The 26,007-nt window shown below is 38.2% G+C and overlaps 1 protein-coding gene across 1 annotated transcript; it reads left to right on the forward strand.

Moving 5' to 3' along the window:
* The first annotated feature begins 1,849 nt into the window (after window positions 1–1,849).
* RGR (retinal G protein coupled receptor) lies at window positions 1,850–25,714 on the forward strand. The gene is made up of 7 exons (XM_067552929.1): window positions 1,850–1,957; window positions 5,621–5,777; window positions 8,718–8,839; window positions 21,186–21,339; window positions 22,419–22,536; window positions 23,977–24,090; window positions 25,295–25,714. Exons 1-7 carry the CDS (start codon window positions 1,879–1,881, stop codon window positions 25,436–25,438), a joined length of 888 nt encoding a protein of 295 aa, XP_067409030.1. The 5' UTR covers window positions 1,850–1,878; the 3' UTR covers window positions 25,439–25,714.
* Window positions 25,715–26,007: the final 293 nt, after the last annotated feature.

Raw genomic sequence — 26,007 nt, forward strand, 5'->3', positions numbered from 1 at the left:
GTTGATCAGCTATCATTGTTTAGAGAAAATTCATGACTGTATTTGAGTGTTCCATTATCTTTGTATTGCATCCTTTTGCACTGTGTTTGTAGCTATGCATATTTTATTAAAGATGATGTGCCAACCTAGCAAACACATTTTGTCCTATGAAGTTCACAAGGAAATCTGGCAAAAGGACCGTGTCTAATCTGCTTTCTCTATGTTATTTACAACAGTCTAGACAGATAAGTAAACTAGTGAAGTATTTTTAAATGATGAGAGTGAATGTAAGCAGATGTTTTATTGATGCAGTTAGAAGATCACTGAGAATTCATGATGCTTATTTGTAGGATATAATCACATTAAATAAAAGTAAAGCAATTCACGTAGTGTCTCTTTGCCTCAGATATCCATCTGTACCCTGGGGGTTATAGTACTTCCCTACATCACAGGAGTGTTATAGATAAAGACAGATAAAGATTATAAGATGCCATGGTATTATGGTAATGGAGACTATGTAAATATCTAAGACAGATAGAAGGTCCCTGGAGTCCTAAATTTACCTAGGGCAAAAGAAAAGAAAAGAAAAGAAAAGAAAAAGAAAAGAAAAGGAGATAAATGCAGACACATCTAAAGTGATCACAATTTAAAAAAATCATCAACATTCCTCAACAAGTATCAGTTATTTCCTAGCCTAAATATAGGGCAAAACGACAGTGTCTCCTGTACCTTGGCAAAATCACTGACTTTTTAATGGTGACCTCCATATTGTTTGTGAAGCATTAAAAATGGAATGAATTAAAGGAAAATATTAGCCTGTCAGTGTCTCAAAATAACTTATTTTTTGTGTCACTTGAATAACCAAAGTTGCTGACCGCTATTCTATATGTCACAACCTTCCAAAGCAATGTGTTAAGCAGTGAACTGTACCTGACAGGAAATGAAAAGGACAGAATTGGCAACACTATCCCTACAATTGCATTTATTAGAATGATTCTGTGGTATAGCTTATTTCTGTGGGGCGGATCGGATGGAGGGTAATCTCTTTACAAATTCCACATACTCCACAAAGCTCAGTTCATCATACCAAGACTCCACTTTTGCAAACACTTACATACATGCATAAAGTTATGCATGTGAGTAGTTCCATTAGACTCAACAGTACCACTCTCATGTGTAAGCGTTCGTAGGCTTGGGTCCCTAGTTTATAAGGATTAATTGCCTTTTTAGCATGTTCTCAGTTGGTCTGTGACAGTGAAATACACATCTATGCTGGAAAAAAGGATCAGTGTCATCCTATAGAACTAAAAAACATGCTACAAGGGGCAGAGGTGAGGAAGGGTTAGATTCAGAGCCACTACTGTCAAAAAATACATACCCCATATTTCTTAATAATACTTGATGGGGAAAACTATACACACCAGAAATTCCCTGTATGTTCTTTTTTCCCTAATTAGAAATTCAATAACTGTCCCTTTGTTTTTCAATTCACTTCCCAATTACATATTACATGAGTTTCTTTCATTCCAGACCCTTTAATTCTTTTTCAGTGTTGCAGAATTAACCAGACAGTGTATATAATCCTGTCTCTACAAAGACCTTGTTGTAAATGCAATGAATGCTTTCCTTTTGCTGTGGTCTGCAAATACGATTTGCTGGCGGGGGGGAAGGAGGGGTGCTCTTATGCACATCATTAATGGCATTCTTGTGGGGATTGCAGTGTTGAACTAAAACCTAAAGCTTTTACATAATAACTTGCATGTGTCTGCACGTGAACTGGCCCTTTAAGAAGGAAGCTGTCTTGGGCTACTGGAAAAGGGGTGAATCCAGGCAAAAGGCTGATAGACTGTTAGGTGGTGGGGTATAGAGCCCAAACTAGGTGGCATTATTATTGCAAGTATGGTCACTTCATATCCTCTCCCTGAAGGCTTCACTGAATTAGAGGTGTTTGGCATTGGCACTGCCCTGCTGATGGAAGGTAAGCTGTGGGGGAGCGTTAAATAGTCAGATCCTTTCTCCATTGTTATTTCTGAAAGTCGAGCAAAAACAGGGTTTGCACAAAAAAAAATGCAAAATTGAAGCAAAGACAAGCATTTGAAAAACAGCTATTTAAACTTCTGGTTTGCTGTTGTTTCTATGGCTACAACATCAGTAGTTTTGGTGATTAAAATAAAATGATGGGTGGGGTGGAGGTTGCTTGCAACGCAGAACTGTTCTGTTTATGTAACTACATTACCGAGAGAGCCAGTGCTTGTTACATTGCCTTTTTAGCAAGAAATCGACTGCAGGTGGAGGGGATGCAAGTTTTTGTTGTTGATTTTTTAAGTGTTTTTATTTTCCTTAGGGAAGGGATGCTGAACTGATTTAGGAAACAAAGCTAATAGTTAGCATTCATGTTTTGTTTGCTGTGATGGACATTTTACAATCAGAGAAGTCAAAATTTGGCCTCATACTTTAAAATATATTCAGACTGATTTAGTGTAGTTGTAATTAATAGCTTTTTGGTAAATCTAGGGAACAGAAATAAACCTGCATGAGACTCAAAAGCCTGAACACTGTTAAAAATTGGGTTCCAGGTAGAACAGACTCAACTAACGTAACTTAGCCAACATGGTCTGTTAGTCTATGGGCTGCTCTTGTGGGAACATATACAGCTTCTTCTGACCATAATTAAATTGTTAATTTATATGTATTTGGGGGGTCTATCAAAAGACTATTCATGTGGCCATCACCAAATGCTTGTTCAGGGCCAGCTCTAACCCATGCAAAGCTTGCACCCGTGCAGGGCTCAAACATTTGGGTCCCACTCTTTTCTCCTTGCTAGAACTGTGCACTGGGTCTGAGGTTCTGGCAGCATTCAAGGAGACCTATCAAGGAGGAAAAAGCCTTTGTTCTATAGCCCATCCTCAGGAATGTCAGGAGAAAAAAAGTACCCAAGATTCCAGATGCAATTTTCTGGACTGGTAAGGCCCAGTGCCAGCTAAAAGAGAACAGCACCCCCCCATCTTTGAATCAGAAATATATCCACCCACACAAGCTGGCCAGAAGAGTTTCACACTTTAGGAGCCCATCCTTGGAGTACAGGAGAAGAGAGTTTCTGCTGCTAGAAGAGAAAGGCCTGAAGGTCTAAGAGTCCATCTCTGTAACATGGACTGAAGAGACAGAGGGTTTAGGGCCACCATTGGCCAAATGAGGCCCTGGCCAAGGCTGACTTTAGGTTTTGTAGGCCACTGTATAAATTAATTTTTCACAACTGGAAAGCCAAGAAGTAGGAGTAAGAGGGGTATAACTGGTGGTGTAGAAAGGGTTTGACAGCTGAGTGGGACAGTATGGAATCATTTGTCATACAGGATGACTGTTCAACACCTCTTATCCAAGCTGAAAACACCTTTCCCCTAACTACCTGCTGACTGGCCTTCTAGTCTCCCCCACATCAGCATTCTGTTCTCCTTTTTTCCTCTAAATCTGCCCACAGCCCATATTTACCCCTCCTAGCTCCTATCTCTGTCTGTTACTTGCCTAAGCACCATATGCCTCCATGTGGCTGGATTCCTCCTGCTACTTGTAATCTGGTGTGGGGGACAGAGTGCAGATCTTTTTCTTCTGTCCAACAGTAGCTTTTGCATTCTGATCACACTCCAGGGATGGGGTTTCAGAGGACAAGTCTCTTTTGGCCAGCACGCTCTCAGTCTTTTCGGTTTATACTCAGGGACTGGGTCTTGGAGTCCGCTTTGAACCAACGAGTGAAGAGATGTTCAAAAATTAGAAATTTTTTTTTACCTCAAAAATGTTTGGTTCAAGTTTTGGAAAGGACTTGGGTTGGGTCTTATTTTATCAAAGCCTGCTTGTCCCTATTTATTATATGTATTTTTCTTCAATTCCAGTCTAACCCCTGATTCTCTTATGGTGGTTGGTGAATTAACTAGTCAGTTGTTTTAACTATCAAACCACTGGCATCTCAATCAATATTCAGCGGCATATGTAGCTAACATATTACATAAAGTTGGATCTAAACTCTGCAGGTTTAGATCTAGGGTTTCCCTTTTGATCCATATACCACTATGACCTCTTATAACCTCTTATATTACTATGGTAGATGCTACAAAGGAATCAGAGCATTCCATTGCAATGCAAATTCATTTTAGCCATCCTGGTGGTGTTGTGGTATATATACATATATATCTGTGATAAAACATACATACAAGCATTTAGTGACTGAAAGCCAAATAAAGTACAAATTCCATAAAAATAGACCTTCCCACATGCTAGGGGTTTTAAAAAAAATGAAGGCCTAATTTGATTAAATTTGATTAAAGTAAACACAACTGAAGTTGTGATGGCTCAATATTTTTATACGCTAATTTTAGATAGCGTGGTTGGTTGTTCTGTAGGTCACTACACTGGAGTACTAGTACATTGGAGTACTACTTTACTGGTATTGTCTGCCTGGAGACAAAAATGAAATGTGTATAATCAATTATAAAACTAAATCATTTTAAATAATAAAGGGTTAATATCTTTACAAAGATGTTGTAAGTTTAATGAACATTTTCCTTTTGCTATGGTTTACCAATTCAGTTTGCAGAAGGAAAGGAGAATGTCTGTTTTCATTAACATTAGTAATTGGACATGACTGCAGTATTTGAACTGAAAATTCAAAGTTGGAGATTTTTTTTAAACATAATGTGTCTGAGTGTGCACAAGAATTAGCCCTTTAAGAAGAAAGCTGTTTTTGGCTTCTGGTACAGGGAATCCATGAAAAAGGCTGATGAGTGTTTGCTAGCAAGACGTAAAGTTTGGGCCAGTTAACACTATTATTGTAAATTTGGTTACTTCATACCCTCTCCCCGAAGGCTTCACTGAATTAGAGATAGTTGGTATTGGCACTGTCCTGGTGCCCTTGAAGGTAAGCTATTCAGGGGAAAACTAAAGGGTGCAGGAGAAATCAAATCCTCTCCCCCGAGCTATTCCTACAGATCAAGCAAAAAAGAGCATTATATATATTTATTTTTTGAAATATTTTTGTATCTATTTTGCAACAGAATATAGATTTCAGGGTTATTGTTAGTAAGTTTATGCCACCATTGATTAGGACAATTAAAATAGGACAAGGATTGCTTACAATGCAGAACTGTCCAGTCTGTATAACGGCACTATTGAGACAGATAGTGCAAGTAAGATTACTATTGTAAGGAATCAGGTGATAAGTGTTATTCTATACAGATTTTTTTAAGTGTTGTTCTATTTCTCTTTAGAAAAAAAAAGAAAGACGTGCTATGTATTATATTAGTTAGATTTGGTGGCACTATATGGAACCTGGCAAAAAAAGTTCTGCCTTGAGAAAAGGAAAAGTGAAATATAGAAATATGTAAGAAGACAGTTTATGCTTCATATGAGGAATCACACCCATGACACTATTGTGCAGCTGGAGACTTGGCTTCCTTTGTCAGACATGTCTTCTCCCTTCGAAAAATCTTTTTGTCACTTATTTCTGTTGACCCCTATGTTTATTTTATGGGTCAGCAGTTGTTTATTGTATATATCTTTTCATAGCAATTATTGCTGTCTCATTACGGAAAAGACTGGTGTCATTGTGTTTCCCATTTCAGTTGATTCTAGCCAAAATGATGATGTTTTTCAGCTCTGCTTGGGTTCTGTCTGAATGGCTTGACAATCATTTCTTTTCGCAAAATCAAAGAACTCCGAACACCCGGTAACTTCCTGGTTCTCAGTGTTGCATTGGCTGATTGTGGGATCTGCATCAATGCATTCATTGCTGCTTTTTCCAGCTTCCTGAGGTATCTACATCTTACACTTTCTTCTCATGTATTTTTTTTTAAACTCAAAACGACTGCATAAAAAACAAATAATTCTAAACCTAATAGGTTAATCAAATGAACCCATATCTACTGCATTATTTAACCATATTTGTCTATCTTGAAAACAATGAAATCAGATTCATTATGTAGGCCAAGATTCACAATAATATTTAGGATCCTAACTCTCACTGAAATTGGGAGCTTAAGTACCTTAGTGCTTTCACCTTACAAATTAAAAAGTAGCTTTAGCATTGCCAGTTAAATCACTGAAAATAATAACTTAAAGCCAAAAATCTTCACTAATGATTAGACCAGAGCTAAGTGAATAATTCAACAACTATTTGAATTTTCATTCAAATAAACCTCCAAATTTGTCCCAAAGTTATTTGCGACCCTATCTGTGATTTTTCCCTGAACACTAGTATGAGGGCATTTTTGTTCACAAAAAAGTTGGTAAAAATAAAAGTGTCATTCATGCAAATCTCTTTGCATGGAGGTTCAAATCAGTTATGACATGTTAAGCCTGCCTCCTTTTCATAAGTGTCAGTAATTCAATCAGGGAACAGAATAAATACCATGTGGCTATACGTGACCAATTGCACAGCAAATGAATAGTCACAGCAACTATTTCACAAGCAATCCAGATTTCCAAATATGTTCACATAAAACATCTATTGAATAATTCCATGAGTTTATTTTAAAAAGTGTGAACAATAAACATCTCATATAGAAAACAGTTAAATTATTCAAATAAATATTTGCTATAATTTACCCATCTCTGTTAATATGAGTAACTGAATTTTTCAGACTAACAAAGTAAATGAACAAACACAATAAGGTCCCCAGTTCAGTATGTTTTTAAGTCCTTCCCTATTGCAAGCAGTATTTAAGCACATATTTAATGTTAAGTATGTATTTAAATCCCATTTAAGTCATTAGGGATACTTCCCTGAATTGGAGTCTAAAAAGTAAAAAAAACAAAGACAGTATCATACAGTATACATGGTCCATTGATTTCAAAACCTGCAATTTAGTTTTAATTTTACTTCACAATACAGTAATATGGTATTTATAAGAGCAATGAGAACAACGGTTAGATGGTAAGCTCTTTGGGGCTGGGACCATCTTTTTGTTCTGTGATTCTATAGCATCTAGCACAATGGGGTCCCAGTCCATGACTGGAGCTCCCAGGGACTATCGCTATACAAATAATAAATTAGACTCTGAAGGGGTCCACTCACCAGTGTCAGGCAGGGTGTGGCAGGTCTCCTCTCCAACGCCCCTGTTGATAGCTTCTCTGGTCCTGCTGTGATCTGGCCTGTCTGTGGCTTACATCCTCCAGACAGCTCACATGTTTCACATCCACCCCTTTCAGGGTATACAAGGAGTCCAATAGCAGAGTAGCCCTCTGGGCTAGATACTTATTATCTCTGGGTCTCCCACTGGGTGGAGGCCTTGTCCTTCAGGCTTCAGGGCCTTTCTCTCCCCTAGACTCCCCAAATTAGGGGTCCACTTCTGCATTTGGAAGTCTTTAGGGGCTGGTAGGGGAACACAGGCCCACCATCTCCACCAGGTTCTAATTTAGGTCCTAGTGTAGACAGTTATGCCCTGCACTACCAAAGTGCTACACTGCTGCTCCCTGGATTACAGCATACCTGTCCACTCTTTTCCAATGGGTAAAGACATCCAAAGATAAAGTCTCAGATCTTCTACAGATCTCAAACCTCTTTCCTTTGTGTTTGGCCATGCTACAGTCAGGCCTCAGGCCACTGAAATTCCTGCAGAGCTCCTTTCCAGGAGCTCAGAATGTAGGTCGGCTCATCTCCAGAGTCTGCTGCTCTTTTGAGCTGGCCTACTCCCCTTTGGAGCTGTTCCTCCAAGCCATGCATGCTTTGCAAGTGTGGTGGGATGGAGCTGCCGGGCCCAGCACAGCTGCTTCACCCCTTTCTTACTGATGCAAGGTTTGTGTACCCAATATTAAAAACTCCAGTATTAACATCTATAATTGCAAAAGCTGACAACCCTTTAATGCATCCACAAATTGTGAGCAAAAATAATTTCAGACACATTTTTGTGCCTGCAATTAGTGACATTTGGATGGCCAGTTGAGTGCCTGATTTGCAGGCATAGACCCACATTTTCCAAGTAGGGTACCTAAAATCAGGCACTTAAATCTAAATTTATATTTAGAAGGGGCCTTTTTTCAAAGCTGCCGAGCACTTACAGTTCCCATTAATTTAAATGGGACCTGGGTTGTTTAGTATCTCTGAAAGTCAGGCCACTCCTATGGATTTAAAAACTGAATTGGCACCAGAGTCACATACTATGGTGTTAGGGGACGTATAAGAACACTGAAAGGGAAATCACCAGGTGACTTCAACTCCACCCACAATTTTACAGCAACAAAAAAGGCAGGATTGGTGAAGGCTGAGATTAAAATGTAGCTCTAAAAACTCTTTGCAAGGGTGATCATTATGTTTTGTGTGCAAATTAGCAAATTACTGTTCAATGAGGTTCTACTGTATTTCCTTTCATTTCATGACTAAGATTTTGTAACTGGTTTCCATTTTTTTGTATGAACTTTACTAAAGGGGCTTAAACTGACAAGTTATCCACCCTCAATGCATATACATGTTGAAATTGTATAATTTAATACGTAGATTGTTTGCTTACAAACTCTACATTCATCAACACAACAACAAAACATGGTTTAGATTTTAAATACAGAGAAAAATGTATTACACCAGACACACTGTGGTAACTACTGACGAATATTAATGATGACCACACTATCAACAGTATTTACACATTTCAAAATAAGAAAAAAATATACTGTATTTTTTCTGAATTATTTCAATTACCAAAGATGTCTTCATCTATTTCTATTACATTTTGAATGGTTTCCTTATTTGTTTGCAGGTACTGGCCCTATGGCTCTGATGGTTGTCAGATTCATGGATTTCAGGGCTTTGTGACAGCACTGGCAAGCATTAGCTCCTCTGCTGCAGTTGCCTGGGACCGGTATCATCATTATTGTACCCGTAAGTGCTACAATTTACATAGTCCCATTGTTTTGGCATTTCATTTTAAAATAGGAATGGTTTAGATGCAGAACACCCTAGCTGCAATAGTATTAAAACATTTACAAATATAAATATATACCAATACATGTTAAAAACTATTTTAAAATAGGTCTAAGATGTGGCATAAACAAAATATTTGATGATGGGATCCTGGCCATGTAGGGGGCTCTAGGCAATGGAGAACAGTAAGTGCTTTAAATATGGATTTAGAACTATATTTAGTACCATGGTTAGTAACATAGATGTATTACATCATCCAGGTTACCACCACATATTGATCATAGTGTCATGGTCCCACATTATTATTCCCTAAGCTATCCAGAACCTCCAAGGAGATTAAATTTCATGTTTAAAAAAAATATACACCATTGCCCCCAACCCAGCAATCTGATCTGCACAGGCAGCCCTTCATGTCTGGGTGTTGCCTGATTGACTGAAATTAGGTTCTGCAGGCATACAATTGCAGGATCAGGCACCACATCAAAAGCAGGTAAAATAGATAGAATGCATTATATATTATAGACCGAATACAACACCCATATTAAGAGGGCCCAAGCGCCTATATTCTAAAGAGTCATTTTCTTGCAACTTTCTCAAGTTTCCCCTTTTTAACTAACATGCAATACATTTGCTCTCAGTGAGGGAGCACAAAAATTGTTAAGCAGTTTTCAAGCATGGAGAGAGTGGAGGAAACGCTGTTTTTCTGCTAACAAAAAATCATTGCAACCTTTTTTTTTTTTTTTTAAACTAGTTCTAGCACCTCAATTGGAAATGGAAATTTAATATTTGGCAGGGAGATATAAATGGACACTAGAAGCCTAAATACTTCCAAGCACAGAAATACCTTTCTGCGGTCTTGTAAAAATTGGTTCTGAATTGGCTAAGATATAGAGATGTGCACTAGCTTTAATTATAAAATTATCTGCCAGTGTTCTCTGAGCACAGTGTTCATGTGCATATTTAAAGTGAGTGGAAATTTCCATTGAATCACCGTATCCCAGGATCCCATTAAATTTGTGCATGCATGCGTAGGATTATAGTTTTAATATGTACAGGCTTCTGGAATATGGTCTATGAGGAGACAGAGCTACACAGAAGTTGCTATAATTTGTGCTGGGAACTAAACTGTCCTCCAGCCGGCCCCATTATTGAGTGGAGAAGGGTATAAAGATAAAGCCACCTTTAAATTCTGCACTGAATGGAACTCAAGAGGACCCTACGGTGAAGCCCTGTTTTCTTTTAAAAACAAAAGAGCTAAGAAAAAAAACAATGAAAATATGAATATTTGTTTCCCAGACTTCAAAGTTCTTTTGGCTAGCAAGAAATTGCAAATGGAAATTCCTGTGGAAATTCCATTATCTGAACTATTTGGCTAGACACCTAACCTCAACACTGACCCGTATTCCTTAGCAGATTTACAGGAGGTTGCTCTGTAGGATGTTTGCAGCTGTGGAAGCAGAGGCTACCCATGGGTTATGCTGAATCAATGCTTCTCCCGTGTTACCTCCCAATACCACATACTTAGTCAGCACTTTCCATTTGGGGAGTGCAAAAACTACCTACCTCCCCAACAGAGGGGAGATCACTGGCACCTTGTGCTGCCACAACACCTCTCTCAACAGACATTTTGTGATCGGAGTTCTTGCATACCTGGCTATGTTGGTGAGCGAATCAAGCCCTTTATTTGTTGTGCTAAAAGTATAGTACAGTATTATCTGAGCATGTCTATTTTCAGAGACCCTGCTATTAAAAAAAAAAAAAGTCTTCAAAAATGAACTGCTAATTAACGGGGAAATCACTGACTCTACTCTCCACTCCTCATGCCAGCAGCTACCTTAGTATTCAGAGAGCCTTTGAGACACAGCATTTCTGTGACTAAAACAGCAAGTATTAAAACTAAATGTGAAGCTTGCCATAAGCTTTTTTTTTTTTTTTTTTTTTATGTCAAGCCCACTCCATTAGATGCAAAAGGGTTGCTATCATTTTGTTCTGAAGCTTTGGTCAAGAATTCAGCTCAGGCAATGAAAAGTTTTCCTTTCAGGCCCAAACAAAGGCCCTGGGATAGCACAGGCCATAAGTAGCATGCATACTAATACCCTTTGGAAATATGTTTGCGAGAGAACAGCAGCATCCCTACTTGACAAAAGAGCTGGACTGAAAATAAGTATATCTTTGGAAAGACATTTTACAGTCTGCAAGATTGACTAATTCTTTTGTAGTGTGTGTTGTACAGCTTTTTTCCCCACCCATTCAGTGTAGGATCTTAAAAGCTAAGGCAAATGGACCCTGAGGATACAAATTAACTTCTCTTTATTTTGCTTGAATTGTTACTTACTGATAACCAAACAACAGCAATGCTCTTAGTGAAGATTTCAGATTAAAAGGAAAAGCAGAACAGAGTAGTTTTCAAAGCCAGTGCTCCAAGACTATTTCACATGCTGATTGTGAGGGAAAGCAGTTCACAGTTCCTGATCTCTAGAAATCTGATACATTAAAACTCTAGCCACATCCTGCCCTCAATCTATACATTCAACTCCCATTGACATCAGTGTGAGTTGCATGCCTGTACTAGGGGTGCAAAGTTACTGTTAGCCTATAGACAGAAGTATTTTAGGGGCTATGTAGTTCTCAGTTTCATCTTTGGCTCACCAGAAAGAATGTGACCGGAGATACAGGCTGCCCAGATTCAATCACATCTCTCATCAGGCTGTTCCATTATCATGGAAACTCTAAACTTGATGTTAGGGGCTGGGTTTCATTCCACACCATTTATCATCTGCTTTTGGAACTCTAAAGTTTAGGATGAAAAGGGCAATAGAACTCTGACAATCTGATTTCTATATGTGATGGGACTTTTCAGTTAATGTCAGAGTAAGAGGTTTACCCTTGGAGTTGAGCCCTGAACTCCCCTTCATCCTGCCTCCTCTAGAGCAAAATGGTCAGTTAGGGTCCAGGCAACCATCACACTGGAAGTAGCAAATCACCATTTTCCCCAGTATGTGAGGAAGGCCCTAAAAAGGCTAAAAGGCCCTGTAAAAGCATGTATAAATCAAGGAACTTTAATCGCTAACATGTTAATTTTTAATGACTTAATAAGGAGACAATTTGATTGTCATATGGGAGGGGAAAGTTGACATTTGAGGTATTTAACATCTTCCGCCCAAAATCCTCAGAGTAACAACTCAGGGCAATTGTTTCCTCTCAAAACCCAAGAGAAGTGACTGGAGTTTAAGAAGGAAAAAAAATTTTTAAAGCAAACCAAAGGGTATTTCATCTCAGTATCTGATATTTAGTGAGAAAATGGGTAAAATCGAAAGGGATTTCAAATCATTTGATGATTACAGAGAAAGTTACTCACATGCTTTTCAAACAGGCAGCAGGTGCCCCTGGGTGATGATGCCTTTAATGGGAAAAGGGAGGAGAGACTGGAACCAGCAGATTCAAGAAAATCCTGTGGTAGTTGGGAGTGGGCAGCAGTGTGAGGAACAGGGGTTCAACTAGGCATTCTAGAAGTGGGCACTTTTACTTGGGTACATTACCAGCTTAGAGAGAGGTGAAAGCTTCTATCCTTGATTAATTTAAGTATGGTGAAACTCTGCAAACATGTCAGTTTTTATTGATCAAAAAAGGAAAAACAATGTGATCCTCATACATGAGGAGAAAGCTGACCATTGGGGAGAGTATGGGGTGTTTAATAACCTCAGCTCCATTCTGCAGTATTGATTCAAGGCCAATTAAGTGATTGCTGTTTTAAAAAAAGAGAAGTGAATGGGGGAATGCAAAATCTGAAGGGGATTGTATATCAGTATTCGATAATTAGAGAGAACAGGAGCAAAATATGAGGGGACTTCAAATCAATTCTTTTAAAATTAGACACAAAGGAAAAAGACAAAGGGGATTTATATCAATATTTGAAAATTAGCAAAAAAGGGATAAAACATGAGGAAATTTTATCTCTATATTTGACAATTAGAGAGAAAATGGGCACAATCTGAGGGGCCATGCCATCAAAATTCAATAATTAGCAAGAAATGGGACGAAATATGAGATTTCTATATCAAAATTCAGAAAGTTATTTCCCCCTCACGTGCCATTCAAAAAGGAACCCCATGGGTGATGGAGTTGTAGCATGAGAAGAGGGGGAAAGTTGGAATGAGAAGATTCCAGAAGATTCTGTTGCAGGTGGAATGGGTATCAGCTGGGAATGAAGAAAAAGTTGGCAAGTGAGAAATGGGGTTCAGATGGACATCTGAATAGATAGCTCCATCCAGAGCTTGAATTAGTAATGACTATTAAATATGGGACAAGTCACTTGAATTATCATATATGTCAATCGACTGAAAAGGAAAAACTATTTGATTCTCATACATTATGGGAAAGTTGATCAGTGTTGTGAGGAGTTACACACCAAATCAATAATTCAGGCTAACTGTTTTCCCCTTCAAAACCATATGTGATTTCAGTTTAAAAAGGGAGGAGGGAAAACAAAACCTGAGAGGATTTTATATCTGTATTTGAAAATTAGAGAAAAAAAGGCAAAATCTGCAAAGATTTTCTATCAGTAATTGTTAGTTAGACAGAAAAAAGGGGCAAAGAAGGGATTTTGAAAAAAAAGGGTAAAATTGGAACATATTTTACATTGCTCTTCAACAATCATAGGAAAAAGAGGCAAATATGAGATTTTTACATCAATATTCAGTGATTAGACAGTTATTGCATCTTCATCTGCTAGCTGTAAGTGCTGAACAATTAGGAAGCAGTCCTTACCAACTTATTGTATTCAGTGTAGCTGCTCTGTCATGCTTCCTTTGTCTAGACTTGCTGCTATTTCATTGTTTCTCCATGAGACCCTGAAGAAACTCTAATTTCTACAGATATCCCCATGGATTTGCATTGCAACAGGCAGTGAAAGGTTACTCACAGCCATTGACAAAGGGAGTTGGGGCCCTCGACAGCCATAACAAGAACCAAAGTAGTAAAAACCTTTTACTTAGGACACCTTATTAACAACTGCATGTAAAGAAGCCATTTTGCAGAACACTTACTGGATTTTTATAGGACCAATAACAATGCTACATATTATTGAGCATCATGTAATGGGACCCTAACTATAGACACCACATATTATTAAGGTTGCCTGATATTTCCCATTATAAAGACTCTATTTTCAGTTGCTCAGAACTTCACAATCTTTAACCATTGTGACTGAAATTTTTCATGTGCAGTATCTGCCTCAAGCTGAATTGTTTTGGAGAATGTCAGCCACAGCAGTTCAGTCATTTCAACAGCTCTTGTGTTAAAATATCCTTGTGACCTTTTCTTTGAGAAGTTGTAGTTCCTTCATGCTGTGGAGCATGGACTCAGAATTTGGCAGGCAGATGGCCTTTCAGTCAGGGATGTGCTTTTTGCTGTTTCTGTGAAAATCCACCCAAATATGGGCAAGTTATAATCGTTTGAAAAAAATCTCAGTTCACAGATGCTCAGTAGGCACTCCTTAGAATGTAGCTATTAAAATCTCCAAGGATTACAGGATCCAGTGGGGGGAAAAAATAGCACGTGATCATATAATTAAAGTCCATCCTAATACACAAGGGGGGGCAAATTAAGATTGTACCTTAATTCTGGCATTTCCTAACTTTTCAGTGCTTGACTTTGCAACTTTAATGTCCTGTTAACACAGTTGTGTGTGTAATAAATATATATATATATATAGACAATCATCTTACATAAAGCATTCCTAAAACAGATGATGAAAATCTCCCAAAGTCATGTCCCTCTGTATATGAGAGGGAAAATATCCTTTCTGACCCTCAAAGGAGTTAAGGCCAGAGCACAAGATTTTATTACTCTTAGTAGGTCTGATTCTTTATGGTCTTGCACTTGGTGTAAACATTACCACTTATCCTTTTGATTTGGTAGTATTTTGGCCCTGATTCAAGAAAGCATCTCTGTTCATGCAACACTTGAGGACATGCTGACCTTTAGGTATGTGCTTAAGTGTCTTCCACAATCAGGGCCTTTATTCCTACTTTGGATAATTGTAAGAGCCTAGACAAGAAGTTTTGAGTAAAGCTATAATCTGGTCTACACAGTGTTGAATAGTTATTGTTTTGTATCAATGCTGTCACACAAACTCCAAAACTTGAAATAATATTGTTTCACTGTGATACGAGACTGTGGTCTTGTCTATTCTTGTATTGAAATTAGTTGTGTTTATTTTTTCAATGCAATTCCAGCTCCAGGGAACTTGACTGATATTGATTTGTTTTCTTAAATTAACACCATCTCTGAAGTGAATGTAATGCTCTGGGAAGATGTCAATCATATTCTTCAGGACTATCCAAATTCTCTAAGCCCTGACCAGATACAGCACAAGCAGTGGCTGCACAAGCTTTATTTACATTGCCTTGCCATTGTGGCATCTCTGTTCTTAAGTGACCACCCCCAAAAAGAAGAAGGTAGTTTTAGTTCAATTCAGTTGTTAACAATCTGCTGAGACTTCAAAGACCCTGTTTATTTTAGTAGTAAAACAGAACAACTGCACTTGACTCTAATTCAATGCCAAGAACCTCTAACTACTTTACAAACATTAAACATACCTTTGTGACATACAGTAATATGGTTATGCAGTGTTGCAAATGAGGAATGAGACAAAAATAGTTAAGAGCCAAAGTTTTCAACAATATCCTCCAGTTTTGAGTTTCTCCGATAGACCACATGCTCCACCACCTTTTAGAGCACAGTCGAGACCTGGTCAAAATACAGACTTCCCACCACCTCTGATGGAAAACTTTGACAAAAAACAAAAACACCTGTGTCAATATGCTCCGAGGAAAAGTTCAAACTTGTCAGTGGAAAAAAAAATCAAAAGCCAAAATATTTATTCCAAAAAGGCATACGTTTTTAATTTGGAAATGCTGATTTGGTGCTTTGTTAGAGTTGTACTTCTGGAGCCTTTTGCTCACATTCTCCTCTGAGTGGCCAAGCTACAAAAAAGAATAAGCCAGCAAATAACAGGCGGCACACAATAAAAAGGCTGAGCAACACTGTGAGATGGTGCACTTCCCCTCCATCCCTTTGTATCACAGGAGTTTTAATCCCACTGGAGAGCCCAGGCCCTAGAGACCAATGGGAGCATAAGACAACTGAACTACAACTCCCATACGGCACTATAAAAGGATACCCAAAATATTTAGTTTTTCAGGCACACAATTTTTTACTGAATAAACCAAAGCAAATATTTGTACAAAAACCAATCTATGCAAAGCAAATATTTGTACAAAAATATTTCCACCCTGAAAACCTTGTTTTCTGTTGAAATACTGTTTTGATTTCTGTTGAAATTTGTTGATTTTCTGTTGATTTTCTGCTGAAATTCTGTTGATTTCTGTTGAAATTTGTTTTCTGTTGAAATACTGTTTTGATTTCTATAATTCATTGACCAGACAGGCACGTGGACTGTGCAGAATCAGTTTTTGCTAATAGCAAAAGATTAGTTATTCTTAAAGATCTAGAGGAATGGAAGCACCTGCTCTAACTTTTAGGTGCAAATTAGTTCACAGATGAAACCAGGTTTGAATGACAGCACTGGGTCCTGAAATTAAACATGGCAGGTCAGACTGTAAATCAGAGTTTAAAGGATATTAACACATATCTGAGATAAAACATGGTTTAACAAAAACAAAAACAAAAACAAAAAACCAAGCACCGTATCAAGATGGTCAGAACTTTTGGTTACTACTGTACCAACTTTGATCACCTTGGAAAATGTGCATCTGTAGCAGGAACTTAGCTGGCCTGGCTTCAGGCCCCACCAATGCCTCAATTTACCTTCCAGTTTGCATCAAACAAGCCACCACATTTGGTGTTTTTAAACTACTGCTCCCCTTCAAAATGTGGTCTATTACCATAAAAACACTCAGAACCTTCCAATCCTCTTCTCCTGGCTCAATTAGTCCTTGCAGTTTATAACAGGTTTCAGCTTCCATATGCCCTTCCTCTAGGCTCAAAACTCTTTTCAGCCCTTTACTGGGTTTTCCCCTTCGTCTAGCTTATAGTTCTTTGCAGCTGTCCTGTGTAGGGCTTCTCTCCCTGTAGGTTCCTCAGCTTAGACTTATTCCTCAATATGCGCCTGCTCCTTGCAAATCCATCTCCCTGACAGAGTTGCCACCTGTTGCCCCCTTCCTAGAACACCCCCTCTCTGCCGGCCTGCCTGCTATTTACCTCACATCATGTGACCTCTGGAACTCTTATTCCCTCCACCTAGGGAGGCAAGCTACACTTAGCACACGTGAGACTGAGCCTCATCCTCCTTATAGGGCCAGCTCACCTTGAAACACTATCCAATCACTCCCTGATGATTTTTGTCTTGACAAAGACTTTCTTCCTCCCTCTGTATATTTGTAGTGAGACAATTGTGTATTATGACACAGCCCAAAATCTGGATTGACTGTACCCCGAGAAATGTGATGATGTAAAATTTCCATTAAATTAAAGGAAGGACTAGAATCGTAGCAAGCATTCTGTAAAAGATGCTTCTATACATAGTTATTACCCATTTTTAGAACTTACATAGCTTGCTGGCTACAAAACAAGGTTTGGTTTGGTTTTTCAAAATACCAGAGGAGATTAGTCCACTCTGAGGGCTTACCACTTGCACAATCATATTCTAAAAGCAGTAAAAAACACTTTTTAAAACGCCACTTTTGTCTATATCTTGGCAAAAAAAGACAATCTTAAAGCAGATGCAGGTTTTATTTTTGCTCTTTTATAAGTACAAATAATGGTTTAATAGAGTTAGCTAAACCAGATTTTGTAGAACACAAAATAAGATTTGTCCCAATTGACTTGGAAGTGATAGATGTATTAAGCAAACCCACCCGAACCATTGTTTATAACAGAAACATAAATCGAACCTTTTTATATGGCAAGCAGCCCTACCACACTTGTTTTAACATATATTTGTTCTGGCTGCATTTTTAAAAGGACAAATATGTAGAGCTTCTTGTTTTATAGACACACTAGGAAAAGAGGTTAAAGATAATCAAAAAATTCTGTTCAGTTACATTGATGTAAATAAGGAATAATTTCACTGTTTTCAACTGGAGTTACTCTGAATTTCTATCAGTATTCAAAGAGCATAATCTGACCCTTTGCAGGCAAGATATATCATATATGTAGGAATCATACAATATATTAATTAATTATCATGATAATAAAGCAATAGTGTTTAAATGACCCCCCAAAAATCAATGGCTGTTTGATAACTACTGCATTAAATATACAGTACTTCAAAATCAATATTTTTTACATTTTATTTAATTACATTATAACTTACAAAAAATGTGATGTATTTATATTATACAGAGAGCATTTTCCTAGAATATAATAAAAAGCAATTACACTAGACTTAATCATTTCAGCTCTTTCTGGTTTTAATGTATTTGGGCCATTGATTCTTTTCCCTCAAGCACAATTTTAAAAAAGAAAAACAAAATGCTGAAAATTGACAAATTGTTGTATAAAGGGAGTGGGCAAGGAAGCAAATACACCACTGTCATAACTGATGGAACTCCACTGACATCAGTGGAACTATGCCAGCTTACACCAATGGTTTATTTGCTCTTTATTGTCTAAATAAAGCCTGTGTGTGTTGTAAGAAAATAGCACATTAATTCACCACATACAACTCCCCTATATATATATGTTATGAGTATGTGGTCTTGTTAGCAATTTTTTGTCTATCTTCACAGTTTCACCAGTTTAAAGCTCACTTTTCCCTTCTGTTTAATGCTTCCTGCACAAAACGTGTATTTCTATTCCTTCCTTTTTTTTAAAAAAGTACTACAGGATGCTACAGAAATGGTTCAAAACACTACCTGCGGAGCCTGAGGGCTATTGCTGGAGATTACCATGGCACTTTTTCTTAATAAAGTCCCCCAGTCTCCACAGTTTACATTCCCAGACTGATTTGTGTCATAAAAACATAGAAACTCAGGATTAACCATACCAAATGAGATAATAGGACCCTCATTTCTGTTATTCTGCTTCTGGCAGTGTCCAGTTCCTGATTCTTCAAACAATGGTGAAAATATCCCATAATGTTTCTGGCCAGCTGTACATTACTCATTCCAGGGGGGGAAGAAGATTGCTTCCCAGCCTCAGTGAAGATTAGTTTATGCCCTGCAGCAAGAAATTTGATTATCCTCATATCAGCATGAATATAACTATAAATGGATATTCTTGGTAACAAAATTATCCAGCCCTTTTTAAATGCAGCCACAGTATTTGACTCCATGACCTGTGCTGCAGCAAATTCCATGGACTGCCTGCCTTCTCTGAAGAAATATTTCCTATATATTCTAAATTTACCAACCATTAATTTCATTTATTGACCTATTCCTCTTATTTTTTATGGGAGTGGGTAAAAAGATATGACTAATCAGTTTTTACTATAAAATTATATAGGGCAAGTACCTCTATCAATTTTTCCATGATTCATCTCTAGCCCAGGCTGAACAATTATACTTTCTGAGGGCAGAATAATTTATCTGGCAGAATCTTTATTACAGATAATGATGAACCAAAAAAAAAAAAAAAAACCTTGACTTTGAGATCACTGATTATGTCTGCAGTTAGAAAAAATATGCAATTTGTAAGGTGAGCAAATTTGCGCTAGAATCATTGAGACAATAAACAAGCAGCTCATAAAGTTATTTATAGAGTCACATTTCTGAATAGTACAAAACTTTGTGATGAACACTCATTTTTAGAATCCCATTTCATCTCCCTGACCCTTCTATTTGTATGGGATCTTCTTTATATCCTTCAGGTATGTAGCCTGATCAAATTCTTAAAACATGTTTTGAAAACACATGAAAAACTCTTTAGTGGAGGTGCATTAATGAACATTTCAGCTACCGCACTATATGTACCTCCTGTTTTGTGTAAAGTTGAGCAGTAATATCCTAGATATGTGACAAGAGTATGCCAAAAAGAAGAGTAGTTTCCTGGTTACTGAAGTCCTGAATTATTGCTTCACTGTGTTACTCCAGTTTTATGCCAGTGTAATTTCACTGAAATCAGTCTGATGTCCCTACACTATGCTTCAGGCAATAAAATATGGCAGAAAGCAATTACTATGCACCTTGGATCATCCTGAGTGTCAAACACCAGGAAAAAAGTAATCTTGGCAAAGATGGGTTGATAGCGAGCAGGAATAGATCATTTGGAGGACCATACTTAAACAGGCATACCATGTCCTTGACCCACTATGACCCTTCATGTCTCAATGTGCAGACAACCCAAGAAGGGGCTAAGTAGAGAGTGTCAGTTCTGCAATATTTGAAAGATCCAAACTGCAACAAATTGCACCTTGCAATTTTCCTCATGGCCATAGCTTTTAGGGCATTCATGTACGCATAGCTGGAAGCAGGGCCAGTGCAGCCACTAGGCAAACTTGCGACAAAATTTGGTGGGTAGCAAAAAACTGAATGAACTATTCATGAAACTACATAAGTAAACAAACAGGCTTCAGCAGTGGGAAAGAAAGGACAATGAGAATGTATAATCAGTATTATAATATTCTCTTTTTTCATGTAAAATAAATCTGTAATTATAAATGCAGATTTTTTATTCATACTAATGCACAATATTTATTTTCAAAAGTTAATGGGGGGGAGGGCACGGAAGGCTGAAGGTTTGCCTAGGATGCCTAATACTCTTGCACCAGCTCTGGCTGGAATACAGTACCTGGTCCATTAAGTGATGTTCTTAGAGTCAAATCCAACCCCTCCACTGCCACATGAGGGAGGGTAGCAGAGGGACAGGACCTGAGAAGCCTTTACAGGGGCACTGCACCCCATTTGTGTGTCATTGCAGAGCAAGGTTTGGAGGTGTAGGCCAAGTTACAGTAGGGGAAGAATGGATGGATCCATCAACTATTCTCCTCCATTGAGTAAGGAGAAAAGAGTGAAATGAGATACTGCGGGGCTACTGTAAGAGCCAGAGTAGTTCCAATGCCACTTTTTGCCCTGGAGCGATTCCTTCCACCACCACCACTGGCATCTGTCTTTTTCCAAGTCTGGCTACTTAAGCTTGGCATAGAGACAGGATTTAGCTCTGAGGCAGGAGGCCAAAGGTTGAGGGGATTCAACCACTTGAGGTGCAATAAATTCATAGAAATAAGAGGGAAGACTGGATAATTGCATAAAACGGGAAGTAACATTTCTGCCACATCAGTCCTGGAAAAGGAAAATTAAAAATCTCTTCGTATTTTAAGATTACGTTTTTCTCTGCTTTGCAGGAAGTAAGCTACAATGGAGCACAGCTGTCTCGATGGTGATATTTGTGTGGGTGTTCTCTGCATTTTGGTCTGTGATGCCACTGTTGGGGTGGGGTGAATATGACTATGAGCCCCTAAGAACCTGCTGCACATTGGATTACACCAAAGGAGACAGGTGAGAAGGTCCATAGTACTATTCTCTTAGCTTTTTGTGAAATGGGGGATCAGACCAGCAGTAAGTGAATTTTACAGCAAACACTTATCTTGCAGGGCTGACACTAGACATCTTATTGCTATAGATGCCCCATCTTTTCTGGGAGAGAGAAACTGGGTGATGTACACTGGTGGGTTGCTCCTGGCGTCCAGCCATGGATACTGCTGTGTGAGGTATCTCAGCAAATCTTTGCTGGGGACACCTGGGCCAGGGACCCACTCATATGGCAGATCCCACTCATTGCTGATGTCATGAAGGCTGTGGCACCTTTAAAAGAGCTAGATCCAAAGCTGCATTGGTACAGCTCACAGTGTGAGGGCAACTGGGTCAGACGCAGCCCTCAAAGTCAAAATCCTAGGCAGCTGCTATGCAATCTATGCTGAATACTGACCCTGTTCCTTCTCATGTTACGATGTCCTCCATTCTCATTTGTCTGTTTATCCACCTATTGCATCTTGTCATGATCTTTGATTCTGAACACTCTGGCAGGGACAATTTGTTTTACTCAAGTAAAACGCCCTGATTCTTGACTGAGGACTCTAAGTAATATCACAATAATAATTCATTACATTATTATTATCTTTATGTAATACCATCCATTTGCTGACATCAGATGAAACTCTTCAGCCAACAGTCCCTACAGCTAAACGAGGAGGAGGCTGATGGTAGGGTGTTTTCAGTGAGGCACTCTTCTTACCAGAACCCACTCCCATTGCTGATGCATCAGAGTGCAACTTTAGTGATCTTCACAACATGCCGCAAAGCCTGTCTGCTGCACTTAAACCATATGTCCTGTTCAGCATGTTTACAAATCTAAATATATAAATACTTACAGGCTTTTGCCTGAGAAGAGATTACAAGAGATCTTTTCTTTTCTATGAAGTCTTTCATTGGTAGTAAGGTAATATTTAAAATTGTGGTTCATTTGTGTTTCAAATACTGCAGGAGTGCTGGAGCACACGCTGATTAGTGCTTTTTATAAACAACAAACACCACATCAAAAAAGAATTAATGGGGGGCTGTTTTCCTCTATCCTCCAGGAATTATGTCACATTCCTTTTTGCACTGGCCATTTTCAATTTTGTGATCCCAGTCTTCATCATGCTGACAGCTTACCAATCTATAGAGCAGAAGTTCAAGAAAAGTGGACAATTCAAGGTAAGAAAGCTTCCCCAAGTTCCCCCACAACAAGATCACCTATATGAGGTATAAATTCCTGAACACACACACTCCCTCCCCGCCCTCATTGTCCTTGACCAAGATTTTTGAAACAACCCTTGCCCCCCTATAGAATCCTTGCCAGGTTATACACTAAAACCAGTGCATACTGAGATAGGATATAGGGAGTTTTTGTTCATTTTATATAGCTAACCATCCAGAGTAGCTTTGCTCATGAAACTTCTTTGTTACTTACTTAACTAAGTCTTAGCACATCAGTACAAAGCGCCCACAGACCAACAGCACTGCAAAGGAAATGTTGTGAGGACTCAGTTTCTAAGTGAGAGGCTGAAGGGAGGCTGGCTTCACAATTGTGACTTGCTTACACTTGGCGTGGGTAAATCAGAAATCTTTCTGAAGTGGAAACAAAGGAATTGTTTCTTCAGAAATGTTCTGGAGCACTGGGTTTATGATGATGTAATGTGGTGATTATGTAACTTGTTTTCTTAGGCACATGTTGTACAGTCAGTGGGCTTTGCACTTGACTGGCTAGCTCACACAGAACTCCCTCAGTTATCAAATTCATTCTCATGACCTCCTTACAAAAAGGAACAGAGTTAGTTTTTTAGGCAAAGATTTGTCCTAGCAGACTAGCGCGTCAGATACAAAGTGTGTACACAAGCCATATATTTCTTTAACAACGTTCAAAAAAATATTTGCAGTGAGTTTATTAAAGAGTCTGACAGCTTGTATCTTTGTCTAGGATGGTGTACAACAGTGCCTGGTATTATGTAGTCCTAGTTATGATGCAGAAAATGTACAGGCTTTAAAAAACTACAGTTCAGTACACACACACACAAATATGTGAGGTACTCCTACACTATGGCCATGAGAATTACAGAAAAGCCTATAAAATATAGAGACAATGGCAACACTGTTTTGACTAGATATCGATGAAATCTCATTTAATTTTTTGTATTATTTGTAATATTTGCTTTGTCCTGTTTATAATACCCTCTTAGATGCTTACAAAATCACATTCTGTCACTGATTTGTCCATTTTGCAAGCTTTCCGTTGCCCCCTGCTGTTTTCAGTGGAAATGAAATTAACATGGCTGCTTACTTAGCATTCCTGCTGATTTCAAGGGACACTGTGTACTTCACTCGGTTATATCACCACATGATCTCTGTCAGCTCTCTAGGAATAGCACTCACATGCAAACAGTTACTACTCTCCCAGCACCAAACATTAGGAGACACATCCACACCATTCTATCCAAACACCATCAATAGGAAAGGTGAAAGCACGAGGACGGTCTCTAACACGTATTTTTCTATTTAAAAATCTTTTACTGGTTTTGAACAAGGAATAGTAGGTTACTATATCTGTGCAACATATAGCTATGTAACAGAATGAGTGTGTGGTTTTGGTTTTTTCAGTTTAATACGAGTTTGCCAGTAAAGACACTGGTCATTTGCTGGGGCCCCTACTCTCTTTTATGCTTCTATGCTGCAGTTGAAAACGTGACGTTCATCTCACCAAAACTCCGAATGGTATGTTAAAAAAACACCACATTGACTTTGCTTTTTTCTGACTTACTTCTACAGCATAATATCAATTCACTAATCAATAGCTTGAAACAAAATATATAAAACAGTAAATGGTTTCTACATAGTGTATTATTCATGTACCATCTTTAAAGAAAAGCTGCTAAGTATAGTAATTACTATAATTAAAAATTATATTCGTCAGATCACCATAAGTGACTGCAAACAATTTAATTACCTTCACTTGTTGCTTTATCAGTTGATTTTGGATCTGGATCTATAGCCTGAGTATTATTTAGTTGTTCATTTTTTCATCTAACAAGTTCAAGTGGTATTACTCTAAAGTGCTGCTTTGGGCTCATTGTTTTCCAGCGTGGTGCATTCATTTCTTAAGTGAACCTTTAATTAGCAAAACCATTCTTAACAAAATGCTGTTTTACTTTTCCCACTGGACTCCTCCCCTCACCGAATAAAATCTTTTCTGAAAATGAATCTTTTGTTTAGGTTCTCTGTGTTCTATATTTGTGGAAACAAGAAGGGAATGCTAAGACTGCATATAAAAAGGGTGGGAGTTTAACGTATGTGCATGAAGTATAATTCCATTCTATTTCAAAATCAAAATAACTAGTCTCGGGGAACTGACTGGCTCAGGGGTTCAGTAACAACATATGAAGCCTGTCACGTGTAGCTCTGGTTAAAATCTACTCTCAGTTACAGGTAGTCAAAAGTCATTACCATATATTAGGTGTTCAGTACCCTATCTAAAATGAGTTAGTGATCTCAGTTGACTTCACAATGGATAAATGCTACCACAAACTGTGCATTTGTTTTCAGTCTCACCTGAATCTCCAGGGTACAGACATTGAACTGATTTCTCATTTTGGAGGTGGTCCCCTCCTAGTCAGGGAACATTGGCTGGGTAGTTTGGAGATGCTTCTGTTGTCTGTTCTTTACCTGTCATATGGGTAAAGGACTTATCTTCAGTTGACCCAACACTCATCACAAGCACCAAATTCACTTTTAAAAAATAATCCAGCAAAACACTGAAATGAAGTACTTTGGTAAGGGGTAAACCATGCATTTCTCAAGGCTAGACTGAAGTGATGCTACACAAGCCCATTGGATCCTCACTGCAATTTTTGCTGAAACTTACATATGCACAGAGAGACCGATTTTAATTTCCTGTTAAAAATGTTGTATCTTATAACAGATTCCCGCCATTATTGCCAAGACTGTGCCAATAGTGGATGCCTTTGTCTATGCCCTGGGGAATGAGAACTACAGAGGAGGAATATGGCAGTTCCTTACAGGACAGAAGATTGAGAAAGCAGAGGTTGATAACAAAACTAAGTAACAAATTATGGCTTTAAACTAAATTAATGCAGACACATAACTGAAAGCAAAACCAGCAGAGGAAACCATGTACATAAGCTAACTTTAATTAAAGGGGGTTCCACATTGGAAAGGTTCTGCATTGTCTACAAGCAATGAAATATTGAAAGAAAGTTATGCGGATAACTGTTGTTTCTCTTTCAATCTATCATGTGCTGCTTGTCAAACAAGCTGCCTTAACCTGTGTTGTTGTCGGTCTCATTTTATACGTCATTGCAAATAAACTGTGTGCTGTGAAGCATTTTTTTTCTGCTAGACTACGATCAAAGTGTAGAAAATGAACATGGATATTAGGTTATCCAGTAAGGTCTACCAGTATTAATATGTGCTTGGTTTGTCCGAATGGTATGTCTGGGTAATCAAAAGATTAAAGCAATATCCAGAATTATACCATATGATTGTGTCGATGGCTTATTCATCTGCATTTTTTAATTTCACATAAAATGGAAGTTCGCATATTTAGGGCCTGAATCTACCATCCTTAGTTTGTCAGAATTTCCAATCACTTCACTAGGTTCTTTGGTCTGCAAA

This window comes from Emydura macquarii, unplaced genomic scaffold, assembly GCF_026122565.2.
Source record: "Emydura macquarii macquarii isolate MOO-44397 ecotype Brisbane River unplaced genomic scaffold, CSIRO-AGI_Emac_v2 contig_1390, whole genome shotgun sequence".
Classification (NCBI taxonomy): Eukaryota; Metazoa; Chordata; order Testudines; family Chelidae; genus Emydura; species Emydura macquarii.